The sequence below is a fragment of the Cyrtonyx montezumae genome, unplaced genomic scaffold, assembly GCF_038088225.1.
Source record: "Cyrtonyx montezumae isolate F1298 unplaced genomic scaffold, pur_monq_1.0 scaffold_9, whole genome shotgun sequence".
NCBI classification, from domain to species: domain Eukaryota; kingdom Metazoa; phylum Chordata; class Aves; order Galliformes; family Odontophoridae; genus Cyrtonyx; species Cyrtonyx montezumae.
Window position 1 is genome coordinate 13032501 of NW_027072100.1, and position 18361 is coordinate 13050861.

General features: G+C 45.2%; 1 protein-coding gene across 2 annotated transcripts in view; it reads right to left on the bottom strand.

The window, feature by feature from the left end:
* The window catches only part of TSHZ2 (teashirt zinc finger homeobox 2), a 201995-nt gene extending 185718 nt beyond the window's left edge, over positions 1-16277 (bottom strand). For both annotated transcript variants that reach the window (XM_065754319.1, XM_065754318.1), the window contains exon 1: positions 15781-16277. In XM_065754319.1, the coding sequence (XP_065610391.1) occupies positions 15781-15820 (40 nt within the window). In that variant the 5' untranslated portion in view covers positions 15821-16277. The remainder of the gene's footprint in view (positions 1-15780) is intronic.
* Between the last annotated feature and the right edge of the window lie 2084 nt (positions 16278-18361).

An 18361-nucleotide genomic window follows, 5' to 3' on the forward strand; every position in this document is an offset into this window, starting at 1 on the left:
AAGCCCTGAAAACCAGTTCCTAACACTTATTTAACATAAATCCACCGCAGTGCCTAAAGACACTGTATGACACAGGCCTCGCCTCCTCAAGATTCATCCTGTCTCCTTCATGTGTTAATGCTGAAGGATGCTCCAAGAAACCATCCTTTCCCATGCCTGGTTCTTTTAAAAGCCAGTTGTAACTGGAACTTTTGTTGGAATCATTGCACTTTCTAACATAAGGTTATGCCAGTTTGTCATCCTGCCAGTCCTGTTTTCTGTCTCAGTCAACGGGGATAAACACTTAGCCCTCTTTTTTCTTTCCCTATTACCACACCCCTTCGTTGTAACTGGTATAGATTACATCAGAAATTCCTTGCTGAGCCAGCTCTGCTAATAATTTTTGTTCTACATCATACAAAAATCTCTGAAATGTAATCACGTCCATACTTCAGTCCACCTGGAAGCTGAAAGGAAATCTTGCAAAGAGTAATGCGTCTCTTACTTGATCACCCCAGGACTAAGTGAGCAGCCTGAGCAATGGTCCACTGTGTGTGTGTGAACCCAAGTTCCACGCTGGGGCCGCAGGATGGGAGTCTGTGATCTGCCAGGCAGGATGGGACTAGGAATCACTGTCCCGTATGAAACGTCTGGCTCCCGATGAAATTCGCTTTTAGGGGCAGGTTTAGAGAGACACGTTCAACACATGTAGGAGAGGAGTAGAAACAGGGTTGTGTGGAACTGTACAGTTGAAATCAAATTCAGCTACAGCTTGGAAAGCTGCATTTTCAATGAACTCTTTACCTCAGTGTGCACCGTGCTGCTTACTTGGCCTTCAGCACCAGTTTATTGACATCAGACTGATTACTTCTCAGGCCACAGTTTGCAAAAGCAGAAGGTGGCACGTGGCTGTGAAGATGCCACTGTAAGGCACATTGCTAACCTTACCATGACCAGTCACGCTGATGGCAGGCACTGGCAACACACAGTGTGCTGCTGCTGCTCACAGTCCCCCCAAAACACGCAGACTGTGATAACCACATGCACTGTGTGACAACCACATGCACATGCACAGGTACTGTAATGAACAGCAGGTTGTTTTCTCCCTTATGGACCTCAGGCCTCTGCTATCAAGAAACTGCTTACGTCTTACGATGCATTTTTACCTAACTGGCAGGGAGATAAGTAATTAAATTTAATAGAAACCAGGGCTTCAAAAGGAATACATAATTTTTGAAGCCATAAGCTCTATTACTTTTTATTACCTTTACCTATGTTTTATATGGCAAAGGGTCACAGAGCGGATGCAGGTGCTAAACTGGGTGGCTTAGTACTCAAAGTAAGCTTCAGCAGAGAGCAGGAGCAAGTCGGAGGATGTGAGTGAATTCACTTCAGATGGCAAATGAAGTTTTGAGTCATTGCTGAGTCAGGTAAAATTCCAATACAACACCTCTAAAATACAACCTCTTCTAGATGAGGAAACAATAATCAACTAACCAAATGTACTCATAAAAGAACGGGGCAATTCTGAGCAGAAGTGCAAAAATGAATCATTATTCTGATAATGTTTTTGTTATTATTTTTGCAGATGGATCTGAAAGCTCTTTCAACGCAATTAAGTTACCGCAGTCAATAAAAACAAAGAGCAAAAACAAGGCAGATACTTTCTGCCTAGACACCATAGTGATGGGCACATTAGAAATGAGGTAGATTAGCTAGATGAACTAGATAGACACATCTAACTGTCCTCCAGTGCACTCATTTGTTTGACAGCCTGGAAAATGCCAACATTCCTGGGATTAAACAAAAATAGGAAACTGCATTTTCACTGTAAAATACACTCAGAACTTTGCGATGTCGGTTTCTCGTAGTTAAAATAAACCAGGGCCCAACCAAGGGCTTGCAGAGAGGCTCAAAGTACAATACACCGAATGAAACAGTAACTAAGGTGCTACCAACTGAAAGCCCTTAGGCTGCTGCCGTTTTATCCCGGCATTATTAGCAGAGTGGTATGACTTGCACACACTTCAGCACACTGATTTTTCTTGAGCTCAACACTATCAAAGTGCAAAATTGCCCATCCTGCACTGCCGCCTTGAAGCCAAATTCCTTTATTGCGATACTGCAAACTCCTCTACGTTTATGGGCCTGGGAAATTTTTCTTCTGTAGTACATTTTCCCCCTCTTTGTTCTTCGAAAATGTAAAAGTAAACAAATGCGTTGCATATAAAACAAACAGACAACAACAAGAGCTGCACTGATCCTCCCCAGAGGTTTCTGGTCCAGGTTACACACTGGCACAGCTTTTGTTTCAGCACTCAGAAAAACGCACGCACCATGACACGCAGTCCACACTGTGTTTGCATTCAGCAGCTCCGTATTTTTTCCTAGCACCAGGGCATGTTCAAAGCCAGATCTGGCAGCGTGCAGGTTGGCAGCCTCCAAGCCAGATCCTCCTGCCCGTGCCCCCTCCAGCTCTGACCAAGTGCACCCAGGGAGCTGCGCGACATCCCAGTGCTGTCAGGGAGAACAGAATCCAGCTCCTAGTGACAGTTTTCCCTACACAAAATCACAATCAGCCAAACACATTTGTAATCTACTGCAGCTGGTGTTTCTATAATTGATAGAGATATAAAAGCCCTTTTTGCTAAAGTTGTACTTTTGAATTTTTTTTTTCTTGGGGGAGTTGTGCAAAAGCAGCTACAAAAAGCGAGCTTTAAATCTCAGATAATGTAGCTCCCTTTAGGATCCCAAGCTGAAAGCAAGTAGTTATGAGTTTTAGAGATGCAAAAAAAAAAAAAAAAAAGAAGCTAAAAACAAACATTTATTTTACTTGACGTAGCAAAACAGTGGATTAAAAAGTTAAATCAATGTGCCGTCTGAACGGCTCCTGCTGTAGCTGCAATTTCAAATGAAATAAGAATGTTATAAAAACTCTTGCATATTAGGCACATTTGGAAACGTCTCCTTGTAACTGCTCCTTAAGTGTTCTGTCTATGAGCACTAACAGGTCACCGCACAGGAAATGCAAAAATACGTTACATTTTAATCAGGGCATATAAAACACTGTCTAGAATGTTACACTGCCCTTGGGAATCTGCACTAAGTAGGGGAACTTTTACAAAGTCCAGGTCACTCTCCCCATTACATCACTGTTAAAAAAAAATAAATTATTAGGTTAAATAATATAGATGTCACGTATTAGAACGTTCCCAGTTGTAGGACGATGGCTAAGAGATGCTTATTTCCTTGGAGAAAGTCATAACCACTCCCTCGCTCCCCTGCACATACTTTATATATTGAAAATAGTGCATTGGAACTGAACTGCAATGTTTCCAAACTACATTAATGACAGAAGACAAATCTAAAAATGAGACTTCTCGTATACTCGCCCTAACAACGAATTTCAGCACTTTCCCTTAGCACGCAGACACCGATTGAAAACCCGCCTGGTTGTACCTCACAGGTGATTAAAAATGAAAGAAGGGATTTTAGCAGAGATGTTTGGGAATGATTAAGGTAAAATGTCCCTAATCCAAACAAGTGGAAACCCAGATGTCAATGTCATAACATTCCCCCAACCCCCATAAATATTTCTCCAAGTGATTTACCTCTGTTTAACCCAAATCACAAGATCATAAAGTATCTAATAAGTTCACAGAAACAGACGAAGAGTAATGTGAGGGTGGCTGTTTTCTAGATTAACATTCTCAGGATTTTAGCTCTTTAACATACAGAATCGAGGAGGTGACACAAAACAGCGTCCCCAAGACGTCCTGCTCTGCTCTCCCTGCTCCTGGTTCAACTTTTGTCGCTCAGCTCCAGATGGAAAGATTCCATTTCTATGAAAAAATCTCCCAAGGAGCCACAGAGTGAACGAAACGGAAAGCCGTGCGCTGAGCGGGGCACATGGCGGCTGCTCCGCGGCAGCGCTGCTCGGCCCTGCTGCCATTGGCATGCTGCAGCATGGGAGCAGATCTCAAAGGAACAGGGCCTTTTTTTTTTTTTTTTTTAATATCTAAGCAGATATCTGTGGTTGAAACTCTTGGCATTATTCTTTGTCTTTTGCTCTGAGTTGCTTTGTGGCTGCCAGTACTTTCCACACTTAGTTCCAGCCTACCTACGGCGCGCGCTCCTCCAGGCCCAGCGTCCGCCTCAACCCCAGCGACAGCAGATGGGCACTGCAAAAAGTGGCTTTGTTCACACCACTGAGGGTGCCCATGGTGCTGGGACAGCACACCTCCCCCTGCCCACTGCTGATGTGGGCTGTGGAGAAGGAGCAGCAGCCCAGACCCCATCCGGGCTCCAGCTGACACCGTCCGTGCTCTGCTTTCACTGCTCAGACCCATGGCCGTCCCGCAGCAGGGAAAGCAATTGTCCTACTTACACCCAGCTAACACATATTTTAAGGCAATGTAATTGAAAAAGAGAAACCGAGAACTGAGCTTGCGTGGTGGAGATGGCATGCTGGAGAATGCTGTGTCACCTTCTAAAAATTCTTTGGCAACGGCAACTTTTCGACTTTGTAAGTCAGACAAATTTGGGTGGATTTTTTTTCGGGGAAGGCAGAAGATACCTCTGAAAAACGTTCACGTCACTGCCAGAAAGCAGTGGTCCTGCAGCTCGGGAAATAAAACCCTGACATACGCCTTTTACATTTTTGCCAAACAACGTCCTACCCTAAATTTCAGGAAGAACATTTTAATAAAGGAAACACAGATTTTGGCAATGGAAAATGTTACTCTGAACAGCTTAGATCTGGAAACACTAGAACCAGTAGGAATCAAGCCTTTGAACAGAAAAATGCAAACAATCTGGACTACACGTATTGTTGTGTCCATGATATAGATGTTATTGCTGTGCCTGGGGCTATGCAGCACTCCCAGCCTCCGTCCAACAGTGCTCTCAAGACCTCCATGGGTTTCCTGCTCTTTTCAGCCTCTTCCCTTATTTTCCCCTTTTTGTTATCATACAGCTGAACTTTTCCCATGTCAAAGGGCTGCCAGGCAGGGGACGTTGCTGAGCCTTGAGCAGCAGGGCTGGCTGCTCGTTCTGCCTCATCCACAGCATGCTGCCTCAATCCATCTGGCTAGAGGGATCATCAGACAAAAACAAACAAATAAATCCATAACTCGGATCACAGGAAAGGTTGATGACTTGGTGTACACTATATGAGCTGTTTTTTTCTTTCCTCACATACGAGTTCCACAATAATTGGCTAAGCCTACAGAAGCCAGGTCTGAGTCCCTGATTCAGCCCGAGGGGTTCCTTGCCCTTACATTTCAGTGCAGACTTAAAAATTGATAGCAACTCCTTTTTAATCACCAACTGCTCGTAAGTGATACATGCTTTAATGACATGCATTTAATTTTGGTCCGGTTTTAGAAATACAATTTACTCACATTCAAATATAAATTCCAGGGTTGTGAAATGGGGACTTGCAATAGTTTTTAAGGGCTTTTTTGAGTTATATGCTTGAAATACAAAACTGAAGGAGTTTGGGTGATGTTTTGTTAGCTTTTGACAAGAGAAAATACTTAATACCCTTATTTTTTTCCTGCTCTGAATATTAGTTTAATTGTCAGAAATAATTAAATGCCTATGAGTAAAAGACATCTTTAGACATTTTGACAATACATATTAAGAGATGCTTTAAGGGAAATCTGCACAGATCGGCTTTTATTTGTTATGCTAAACGATGATGCATCTTGATTGCATTTGCTCCTTATTTGTGTGTGCAACAGGAGACGTACTGTGAATGATCTGTAAGGAATGAAATGACAGTATTTGACAGGCTAGGAAACGTCTGGGCAAGGATGCAGGATGAGGAACCCTAAAAGGGCATTGTTTGTAGAGGGGACAGGGACACTCCCTTCAATCCAAGGCAATGAAAGGCGCCAACAGCCAAATTGCAGCTAATAAGAGTAAGAAATAAACATAAATTACGTCCACAAGGCTCAAGTTCAAGGACTTCGGACCACGAAAATATATATCTCTCATTATATCAATTATCAAAGAGAGACAAATTTCCATCCTCAGCATTTGCATATGAACTCTAACAACCTACTACTCAGAAATAGAGGCGAGCATTAATTTCCACATGAAAAGGAGCCACGGGAGAGCTTCCCAAGTCCCCAGCTCCTGAGAAGAAAGCCCTACCTGGTGATTTGGCCCTGAACGCTCCGGCCCCTGCGACAAGGGGAAGCAGGTGGTCTCTCAGGTATGGCAGATTAGCCCTCAATTACCTAAGATTTATTCTGAGTTCTTGTCAATATAATGGCTGAAACAGCCGTTCCTGAAAGGTAATACGGTGTGAAAATAAACATAAACAATCCTTAATGAATCCATAGGCTATTACTTGCACCATATTTCTTCTATAGGCAATACGTACATCTCCGCTTAGAAAAAAACAATGCTGCCCTTGATCAAGGCTTAGCAATTCCTGTTCACACAAGAGACAGAACTGAAAAAGGTCTATGGGAACTGCTGAGGGCTGAATGCTTCTGACAATTCAAGCCCCTCCTCAGACGCCCACGTAGAGATTTGGACCCTTAACTTTAGAGCCTCAGAGTTCATCACCTGAGATTTCCAACCACCTCTGGTGGTTTGCGTGGAAGAAAATAGGCATGTTCTTTAGACTATAATTAGAGTAGGCTTTTTATATTTCTCAGAGCAAGGCATTATATATGAAATACAAAGCTGAATCTCAGACTGACAAAGAAATATAAAAAGTGTGTGTGGGGGGGGGGGAAGTAACCATAATGAAATGCTCTGGTCTAGAACCTTATCACCAACCAACAATGCATCCAAAAATAATGGAGAAAAATAAAAAAACTTACTTAAAATTACACAGATTAAAACTATTCCCCCAGAAAACATCCCCATTTTGAAGTTAACAGAGCCCAGTCCTCTTCTGCTGGATGTGCACTGACAATATTAATGTGATCTAATTGCTAGAGGAGCGAATTAGGACCAAATGCTGATTGACCTTGAGCAAATCAACCAACACCGCCTGCCTTCAATTTACCTTTCTGTAAAATGGGAACAAAATACTCTGCTTCACTGGGGTCATTCTGCAGAGTACACAGCATTGGTGAGGAATCCTTGGAAGAAAGGTGTGAAGAAATATTATTCCACTTCCTATCAAAGAGTGCATATGAGCAGGAACCATGAAGCTAATCAAAAGCACTAGAAAGCTATTAATTTTTTAACATTTAATGCTACAGATGATCAATATAACTACTTAGCCTCCTTCTCCTTTCACATGTTAATTTAATGCAACTTGTACTGTGCTCAGAGATGTTACAAGACTGAAAACCATGTAAAAAATTAATTTTGGTACACAAACACACCAGGCCAGACTGAGACTCTGTTTCTTCAATACAAAACTGTACATCACAAAAAGATCCCGTTTGTTTTTTTTCTTTGTCTGCTCAAACTGCAGACACTAAATGAGTTCTTCCTATATGCACCAAGAAAATTACAGACTTTGTGAACGGATGTGGTAATTCCCAGTGCAACTTACACAGAAGTGTTTATACACTGAAAATTCAGAGTAAAATTGTTCCTTCCTACAGAAAAACAAAAACAAAACCCAACACAACAGGACCGCCATCCAACTGAAGGGTCAGTGATAGAAATGCACATTTCAAACTGCATCAAAGTGCAGATTTTCATCATGATCTGCTCTTTCACTATAAAAATCTTTGCTATCAAGGTATTACAGTGATTTACTTTTTTCTCATTAAAAACAAGAATTGGGTGCTGAGCTTTGTTTCTATAGAAATTCTGCACATAAACAGTCCAAATCTAACTTCAGCAAAGTCGCTTTGGGAATATTTAACAGCATTTTTTAACTTATGAAAGCAATATGGAATGAGATTGGCTGCAGTTTAAGATAAGCGGGTCTTAATTTTATATGAACAAAGAGACTTAGAAAGCAACCAGAAAGAGTTCTGGTGATAGTGTGGAATATTGGGCCTCGCGCAAAGTTGGTTCTCTTCTCTTTTACATGCACAAAAACAAATGCAAGAGGCTTTTCAATTAGATGAGCCTTACGAGAGGGATGCAGGAAGAGCCAGAGAGCTCCTTAAAAATTCACTGCTTTTATCTTTGTCGGGTTGGGATGTTGGGATGTATATTAAAAATGACCTGCTCCTTCCATGACATGCCAGATTTCGCGTCAGATTTGACCTATCCATTTTAATGGTTTCCCCAAATGGGAGTGGGAATGTTTTCCTGCATCAGTTTTACCCAAGTGCTCAGCAGTTTTGCTTCTCTCCAGCCATCTAGAGCTAAGGATGCTTCCCATGGTCTCTTCAGCATCGTGAGTAACCGTAATGAGCCTCGGTATCATTAGACAATACGGTTTACAGAACACAAGGAAAAAAGACACAGAAAGGAATAAGATAGAGCTATAATAGATACAAGCTGTGGAGATGAAAGAAAGAAGTCAGCATCTCATTTGCATTAATACAATAAAAATACAGCATTAATGTTGCTAGTTGTAATTTTTTTTTTCCAATAAAGTTGAGCCTGGTTATTTCTGTAAAAAAGACAGGCTGTGCATTTCTCACTTGCAAGGGTTTAGGCTTTAAAGAACAGTTACTGGCTATTAACTTCCCAGATTTAATTGCCAATAAAAACAATCTCTGTGAAACTTCAAGTGAAAGCCACTTCTCAAGAACCAGTAGTCCAATCTTCCAAAGCCCAAACTGCTTTCCTTACAGCAACAAATTCAGAGTCATTCCTCACACAACTCCACTCCATCAATACGTTATGTGTTTTGCTTACTGGCATTATGTGTGCATACACATAAAATGATGTACTCATGCACACACTGCATGCTTCATCCTGAGAATCATCCAAATGCAACATCACAGCCTTGTTTATTCAAGAATCGCGAATCACACTCTCAAAAATCACGAGAGGAGCTGAACATTAAGAGATGCTAAAAGGAGTCATTGTGATAATGATATTTCTCTTCTGGTAGGAGAACCTTTAGGCTGCATGCTTTCGATATTTCCAGTTCTCCACAGCAAGGGGTTTAAAATAAAATTTCCTTTTAGAATACATATTTGGCACTTGGATAATCACGAGACACCAGGAGCTGGAGGCTTACAGAAAACACACACGAACAAAGGACTTCCAGTGGACATAACTCCCAACATCACAGAGATTTGGATGTTTTGATACCGGTGGAATACTCAAAACCTGCTCTAAACTACTGAACTCTCCAGCTTGTATCAGTGAGAACAGCATGTTCCCCTCCCAGATGGGCACGTACCCATCCTTTGCACAGGGCAGGGAGCTATCTCCTAAACATTTAGGACTGTAGGTTTCATTTAGGAGTAGCATTTTCCCAATAACTGGAACAATCTGGTGCTGCACCTTTTGAAATACGGATTTTTCACAATCTAATCCTCTCGCTTTGTAACTATTGTTGTCGAGTTCATTTTTCCTAGGGCAAAGGGGAAAAACAGTCCTTTTCAGGAAACAAAGATTCTCTTCATTTTCCTAAATGAAACACTTAATGCAACACTTAGATCATAAGACCAGTTTTTCCACTTTTTGCCTGAAAAACCTCACAAGGTAACGAATGAAAAGCCGGCAGTTAAAGAGAGATGTGTAAATCTAATGGGAAACAGCATGCTTCTGTGATGCGTTTCTCCTTGAAACCTTAAAAAATACCCTAGTCGCTGTCAAGGCATTTCGGTGTTGCAAAAGCTGTTATTATAATCTAGCAAAAATGACTCGGTGCCAAGATTCAGTAGTCTCAAGTGAGAGGTCACCTTAACGAGGAAGAACTGATTTTGATGTCAAAAACTACACGGAACTTTTACACTTCCCATTTGCAGAAGGCTTTTCGTGCATCTACCTGAGAGCTGCTGCTCACGTGCACAGTGTGACACACACAGCACATCAGGAAAAGGATTTTTTTAAAGACTGTATCATCCACTAGTAGCAAGAAACTGTTCAATAATTAACACAGAGAGTGGAAATGTGTTTGAGAAGTGAAGTTAGCCAAGCAAGTAAAGCATGTCAGTCGCGCAGGCACTAGAAAAGAGCAGCGTGCAACCCTCAGCAACACGAGTTACAGCCAGAACTCTTCCCCAGATTTTAAAGGCAGGTTATGCTTTAAAGCTGGGTAGGAGAATCTGGTCCCTCTTCAGATGCAAAATGCTGCTAAACAAATACTTGCACTAATTTCATAGCTTAACAGCCCGGTCTTACAGAGACAGTCTTTACACAAACCAGTCACCCTCTGAAGCAAAGTGCTGAGTAAGAGATGCAGAACTGGACCCACTCTGATGTAAATTATTGTAATTAAATAGGTAATGAAAAACCACCACTCTTGCACGAATGAAATGTGAGACTTCAGCTAAGAGTGTAATGTGTTTCCAATTGACTCCTATATCAGATTCGGAGACAGATGAAAATGTCTCTCTGCTTGCATGAGCACGCTTCAGAGGTACAACTTCACAAATATTTTCATTTTGCAGAGAAGAGGGAAAAACAAAGGGTTGTTTTAGCTGTAAGGTCAGTAGGATGTTCTTTTTTAAGGCATAATATGGCACACACATGTCTCAACCCAAGAGGCATTAAATAGAATTCGAATCATTTCTTTGCATTTGCTAATAGCACATCACCCAGTAGACGAACCAGGCCGTATTCTCCCCGCCATGAGCTGACATGGTATTTTTTTTCACATCTGAGCTCTTAAGATCTGCACAATAGCTTAACACAATAAGTGTTTAGCCTCTGGTTCCAACTGTAATTGATAGAGTACAGTTCCATTCCCTCTGCTGCTGCTAAGTTGGGAACTGCAGCCACAGCAACTGACAGCTTTTTTTTCCTTTTTCTCTTTCCCCCACCCCAACCCCGTGAGTCTGGAGTTGCTCTCTGGGAGCGATGTCCTCATTGGGATGTGGAGGAGAATGACTGGAGCACGGCTCACCCCAGCCCTGGGCTGTGGAGGAACTCCAGGGCCCTCTTCGAGGGGAAAAGGTTGCTGCAGGTGGGTGCTGCCAGTGGGAGCAAAAAGCAGGGGAGAAAGCACTGGGAGGAAACTGCAAAATCCTGCAGCTCTGAGGAAAACGGGCTTCTCCATTAGAGAGCACAGAGGAGGGAGAGCGTTTACGCAGAAGAATTTCTGACAATGAGCGTATTTGTAAAAGTGCTCTAAGATTATGTCATTTACTGATGGAAACTCTTGGTAAGTCCCACTCTTTATACAGTGATAATGCGCCGTGCTTTGAGGCACGAGATTCAAGCTGAAATAAGGAAACAGCTGAACTGAGCGTGACTGCAAATTGTCCTGTCCGGGCCTGAGTTCTGACATGGGAAGGAATCACATTGCAGCTTCGGGCTCTGCAGCCCGAGTCAAGATTTTAATGCAGATGGCGACTAATTTTGGTGGCTCTTCAGTTGCAGAAGTGCCTATTTTGGTACGTACTTAATTAACCAGGATTTAAAGCCTTCTCCTGTTTGTGAACGCCTTGGCTTTTTTGTCATCTGTCAGCATCGCGATGAGCACGGTAACTGAAAGGTTCTGAGGCATGAGCTATGTAGGTGGTTTTGATGTGGACTTGCTTTTCTGGAGGACGTTTAAACAAAGCAGTGCTGCCATTTCTACAGTTTCATTCGGTGCTGCCTGCGTGGAAACTATTTCTATTCCCGTATAATAAAGGATACAAATAATGCCTGAAAAGCCACAACGCTCTCGGTTATTAATACATGTACATACTGCTTCCTTTCATCACAGAATTGCACACGGCAGACCTAGCTGGCCATCTACTCTGCTCTCTAAAGGAGCAGAATTTCACTTTCTAAATACGTTCCTATTTTAAATAACCCTTACAACTGAAGTGCAGATGCAGCTCCAACGCACTGACCGCTACCCATCTTCTGTTGGCCACTATCTGGGGACTTTTCCAAAACAAGACTGCCTTATTCTGCTGCACCAGTAAACAAAATAAATGTGGCTGATATCTGTTCCCATCGTACTTTCCAAGGGCTTTGGTTCTTAGATAGCCTATTGGAGCTGGGACAGAAAGAAAAGAAGGACAACGTCGCATTCGGAAAAGGCGTTAAGTCCAGATTCATCTTTGAGGCTTTAAAGAAGCAAACTAGCCATTCACGATCACAAAATAAAATATGCACATTTAAACAAGCTGCAGGGGAAAGGAGATTTTAATCCAGTGAAATTGTGTTTGAAAGCTATTTCATACCCCTAGGAATAAAATCTGAATAGCAATTTTGCTTTGCTCCCACCTTTTTTCCACCCTTCTGTTAATGTATTACCATTTGTTATGGGATCGTTACAAGAGCTCTACCCCAGAGGTGGCTGTGCTGAGTGGAAGGACGAAGAGTTCCCGGGCCTGGGTCTCCTCTCACTCACAGGGGCAGACAGTGCTCATCGCAGCCTCAGTGATGCGAGCAAAGCTATTCCTGCTTTGTACCTGAACGAGAGAAGAATTCGGCCCGCGGTCTGCACAGCCCTTGTGACTCGTGGGGAGGAAGGCGACAGCACAAGCAGGTCGCTTACTGTAAGCAGAAGTCCGATACTAACACAGACAGTGCCATCACAAGCTCCAAAACCTGCATTAAGAATTACTGAAATGGGTATGACCATATATAAAGAATGAGGATTCGGAGCAGATTCGGCGCTGGAAAGAACAAAATGCATTCAGCATAGTTCTGGGCATTGCTGTGCAATAAAGTATCTCTAAAAGTATAATTTGAGATCAAAAATCCCCGTCGTCGAACACAAACAGCATCCCGTTTATCCAATTACACTACCTTGTTTCATCACAATGCTCTGTAATATATTTCTTAGGAATACAAGGCTTAAAATTAATAATAGAACAGGACAAAATTGCCATGTATATTTCTCCAGATAGATTTTCATCTAGCAGCAGGACTTCACTTCTGATTCACTCGCTGGTTCTCTCTAACCTTTACATTATTCATTAATCAAACTAGAAACCTGCTTTCAAAGTCAGTGCATGGTAGTAATTATTTACAGTTGTGCATAGTATTTAATTTTAAGCAATGACAAAAGCAGGCATGTCCAGAATCATAAGGCTTATCATTTTTCTTCCGCTGGAGGTGAACTATCTAAGGGAGCCAAAAGTTGCAAACTTCTCTTCAATATCTCTGCTGCCATCAAGACAAAATGCAGTGCAACTGATACCTTTGAACTCGTACAAGTAAAAATAAATACGAGTGAAAATTAAGTAATATATAATGTATTAACTCCTTTAAATAAAAGGAATAAAAGAGATTTGCTCTCAGCCTTGATGAGCGATTCATTTCTTGCTGCATAGTCTGTCTACCGTCACTTTGAGGTATTTTTCACTTTGCAAAACAGAACCTCAGTGCTATCCTGAAAATGAAAGTCAGTTTTAAGAACTACACACAAGAGGCATGTCTGCTCTTTGAAACCCCCCTGCCCCCCACAAACACACAAATACAACTTCAAAGCAGGAGAACTACTGCAAATGTACAAACCGACTTCAGATCAGTTATGCTGAATGAAACCGGACTGCTCCCGCAGCGTTTTGCTCACCTGAACCAACACTGCTCTGAGGACAAACAGCATCACAGAAACGCGCTGCGGAAGACCAAGGCATGCTTCAGAATGGGAATAAAGACAGAGAGATGCTTTTATGGCCATACGGATTTCTACCTCCTCACCACGACTCGCAAAACACTGCAGTGTTCTGGATAGAAAGATTTCTGACTGTATCCTCAGCGGGGAAATCCTGGGAAACAACAGGATGGGCTCTGCTCACAAGAATTTACTTATTCTGCACAGCCTGTGTTTCTAAAACAGAACAGGATGCCCCTGCTACAGGAAGATACTGCACACGCTGCAAGCGAAAATTCCACTTTGAAAATAAAATAAAATGAAGCCTCCTAGTCCTGACAGAAAGAAAAAAGGAGCAATTCTAGCACTGTCACTGTGATGATCAGCATCCATGAAAAAATAGCTATTTATCCTGCAAGTTGAACACGTTAATGCCTTATTCAGATAGAACCTCTTTGTGAATAAAACAATAATAGCAACTCGTCAGAGAGCTCTTCTGAATATATATATAAATACATATCCGTGCCTAGCTTGACTATCATTTACAGCTGGAAGGGATTGCTGCTTGCCAGGCATCACGCTGGCAGCCTGCGTAGGTGCATCGCTGCTCGTGTCCCAAAAGGCTCTCCCTGCATGCCACTGTCCTACACCCACATGAATAAGGCAAAATGTGTAAGTTCATGAAAGTTACACACCTCCTGATTTCTCGGAGAGAGCATTTCCCTCTGCGTGTATCCCAAGAGCTACTTTTCAAAGTTTATTCAAGCGTGTCACTAAAGTTGCCCGTGCATTTTGTCCCGTGCACGACACGACACATCAAGGAAAGATTCAGAAAGGAGTGGGAAAACTAATAGGCCGTTTTGAAAGTACAAACACGAAATATTAGTTTTCTTCAGAGAACTGATCTGACAAAGGGCACACAGAAAAAAAGTGTGTGTGTTGGGGGGGGGGGACCCGCCTACATTAAAAGCCAAACAAGATAATAATTGTGTGTGTCTGGCTAAGAGAATCTAGAGGGCAAGCCTTACGTCATTGGCACTTGGGTTACCATGGTGAGTGATTTATTGATATATATCAAGAATGAATAGATCAAAGGCAGCAAGATGACAGGTGATCAATCAAATGTCAAATCAAAGCTGGCAATCAACTGGAAAGCTGATTTTTCAGTGGGTGGGTCTGGCAGAAGAAAAATGAACTTCCATATTGCGCTTCCCAGAAACAAAACCCCATCACAGCACCCAAAAAATTGAAATAAAATAAAAAGCAATTAAGCAGCCTGGAAGAGAACTCTCCAAAAAGCTGCACTGCACGGGCCCACTCATCTGCTTCTTTTCCTCGGACCCCCAAAAGAGACAGAACACCCCAGGAATGGCAAAACAAAACGCTCCCGAAGTTGCAAACTATTTCCTCCCCTGAGAGATAGATAGATAGATAAATAAATAAATAAATGACGATAATAATATTAATAATAATAAAAGAGAAGAATTGCAACAGCACTTGGCGTGCGCAGACACACGAACTGGGATGCAAAAACAAAAGAAGGCTTTCGGATTTGAAAACGCGGCTTGTCTTCCAGCAGTCACAACGCTGCGCTTTATTTCCTGCTGCAATTTTCACCCCCGATGATCAAAGGCTGAACTTCCCCGCCGGGTTCAGCGCTGCAGCCCCTGCACCGTTTCAGGCGCACGCAGCGCTCGGGCAGCGCTGCCACCGCTCCGCACCCCGACCCGCACCGCCGCACACGGCCGGAAAACAAAACCACCGCGGGGACAAAACATAAAACATTAAAAAAAAATAAAGATAAAAGGAAGAAAGAAAAGAAAGGGGAAGGAGAAAAAAAAAAAAAGAAGGAAAATAAATAAATAAACGGGCGAATGGATAAATAAATAAATAAACGCGGGAAGAGGGAAACGGAGAGGAGGAATGGGAAAGGGGACGGGGGGGGAAAGGGGACAGAGAGGAGGAAAGTTGGGGGGAAGTTTGACCGGGGAGGAGGGAGGGGGTCGGGGCCGGGCTGCCCCGGGCAGGGCCGCAGCCGGAGGGCACGGAGCGGTACGGGGAGTTCCGGACACGGGGAGGGGGGGAGGGCGAGAAATAAATAAAGCTCCGGCCCGGGAAGGCGAGGGTGACCCTCAGTAATAATAAAGATGGGGGGTAGGATCGGAAGGAGCGGAGAGACAGCGCTGCGTAAGGGGATGGCTTCTCCTTACCTGCAGCCCGTTTGGGTGCTTGCTGTTTCCTCCTTGGCATCGCTCTACTTTCTCCAATCTCACTTCTGTCCCCAGATCCGGGAGCCCTGAGCCGCTCCGGAGCCGTGTTCCTGCGTCTCAGCCGCGGCCCCGGCACCCTCAGCCCCGGCCCCCCTCGCTGCGCTCACAGGAACCTGTTTGCCTTTATTTTATTTCAGAGATCTACGTTTCTTTCTCTCTGTCTCTCTCTCTCACTCTCTCTCTCTTTTTTTTTTTTTTCGGTTGGCTTTTTTTTTTTTTTTTTTTTTTTTAACTGTTGCAACACTTGCTTTGCTTTGATTCAAACATCCAAGCTGAGGAGCAAACGAAAGGCTCCCACGGTACCAGAGAGCGAGAAGAGATAAATAACAAAATAGAGACGTATATATTAGAAAGGCGGCTCTGGGAAGGCTGCGGGGCTGCCTGGCTGCTTCCTCCCTCTCCTCCCTCTCCTCCTCCTCCTCCTCCTCCGCGCTGCGCGGATGCGGAGCGCTGCGCGGTGTGTGCGTGCGCGCGGAGCGCTGCAGGTTCCGTGCTGTCAGATGCCAGGCAGTGAGTGAGATGGGAGAGGACAGGGAGGCTTCGCAGGGAAGGAAATCTGCCGCTCGCACACGCACACACACACACGCGCGCGCACACACACTCTCTCTCTCACACACACACACGCGCGCACACACACATACAGGCAGGGCGAGGCGATGCCAGCAAACATCGATCCGCTGAGCAAACTGCACATTAACAAACTCCTCCTCCGCGCCCTGGATGACAGGAGGAAATTTACTCCGCGCAGTTTATTAAAGAGACAGCGCGCGCCGCCGCTCGGCCCACGCGCGAGCCCCGGGCCCACGCGCGTCCCCGCGCGGAGCCTCCGTGGGAGGGCGCTGCGGGGCGGCCCCGGGGCCGCGTCCCCTCCCGCGGCCGTCCCGCGCTCGGCGCAAACTTCGCTGAAGTCGGGGTCGCTCCCGTGCCCACCTCGGGGCGCGACCACGCGGGGCGGGAGTGCGGTGCCGCATCTCTGCCGTCCCCGTCCCTCCGCACCTGCACCGCATTGGCGCATCACCGCGCCGTGCCCCGTCCCGCACGGCCGCCCCCACCCGCGTGGGGCGCGTGGGGTGGGCTCGGGGAGCTTTGGTCCCGAGCCGTCCCGGCGCTCAGCGCTGTTCCCACGGCCGCCGGCAGCACCTCGAGGTTCGCGGGGGGACGCGGTTGGATCGAGCGCGTTCCGTTCTCGTGGCTGCGGGATTTGTTTTTCCCAGCGCGTTTCGCATCGTTCCGCAGCCGATCCCCGGCGCTCGGTGCGGAGCTGAGCTCCTCGCTGCTCTCCTCGCTGCTCTCCTCGCTGCTCTCCTCGCTGCTCTCCTCGCTGCTTTGCCACTTCTGTCTTTCTGACGAAACTTCGGGGACCGTCTGCGTCCCGCTCAGAGCAGGGCAGCGGGGCCAGGCTCCGCGGCGTGCCTCTGCTCCCCGCTCCCGCTGGGGAGTGGGTTCCCACGGAAGACCCCGCCGTGACCTTCCAGCTCTGCAGCCGACAGCAGGCTGCGTGTGTGAAGGCATCCACCTCGCTGATCTCACCTCGAGTATTGCATAGCCTTCCCCAAGCTGTATAAGCAATCCCAAAGTATTTATTGGTGCAAGCAGACGCTTGGTTTGAAAGATAAAACAGGGGAACACTACCGTAAAATACTCATTTTTCCACTTCTGCCGAGCTTAAGTCACTCTGGAGCGAGCAGCTCTGCACGAAGCGCTCAGGATCGCTCGGTCCCATTGCACCCCGATGCAGCGTGTGTGAAATCCCACTGCTGTGCACCTGGGGTTGTGTGCTGCCTGCTGCAGGCGTGGGGCAAAGCGTGGCCCAGCAGCATCGGTGCAGTGGTGCTGGTGCTGCGGGGACAGGAGGGGTCGGTGCCTGATGTCAGCGTGGTGCTGCTCCTGGAGCACAGTGACCAACCATTTCCTTTTTGCATGACACCTTCCTGAGTTCGAGATTCAGAACCTGGCCGTGTCAGTGCCTTGGTACCCAGGTCACAAAAATGAAGGTACTTCCAGTGGGATCACGTCCTTTCTCTCCCCCTTCCTCTCCCCTCTGGTTGCATGGAACAGTACTGCACCTCCGGTTGGGGTAGTTTGATTATTAGGAGATAACCATGAGGAATCGTTGATAGTTCTGAGGAGTTGGGTATGGATCCCCTCGTAAGATGACGAGGCTTTTCTTGCCGGTGCGATGTGTTGGGATGCACCGCGGGGTGGGGGTTTGAGCCTACCTCTCTGACATGAACCTCCCCACCTGGGTCTGCTCCTCTCGCAGGGAGGATGGCCACGACCCACAGATGGAGCAGGGCCGGGCTCCAGGGCAGCCTGGGATCAGCAAGGAGCAGCTATTGTTCTCCCAGCCATGGCTGGAATCCAAATGCTCCATGCTGGGCATGGTATTTGTATCAGTGGCGTTTTCAGTCTCAACATGCAAGATGAGAAAGTCACTGTTTTAAATGGTTACTCCTTTGGGAAGGGGAAATTGAGAAGATGGACTTCTAGCAGAGCACTAGTGAGATGGCACCCTATCCTC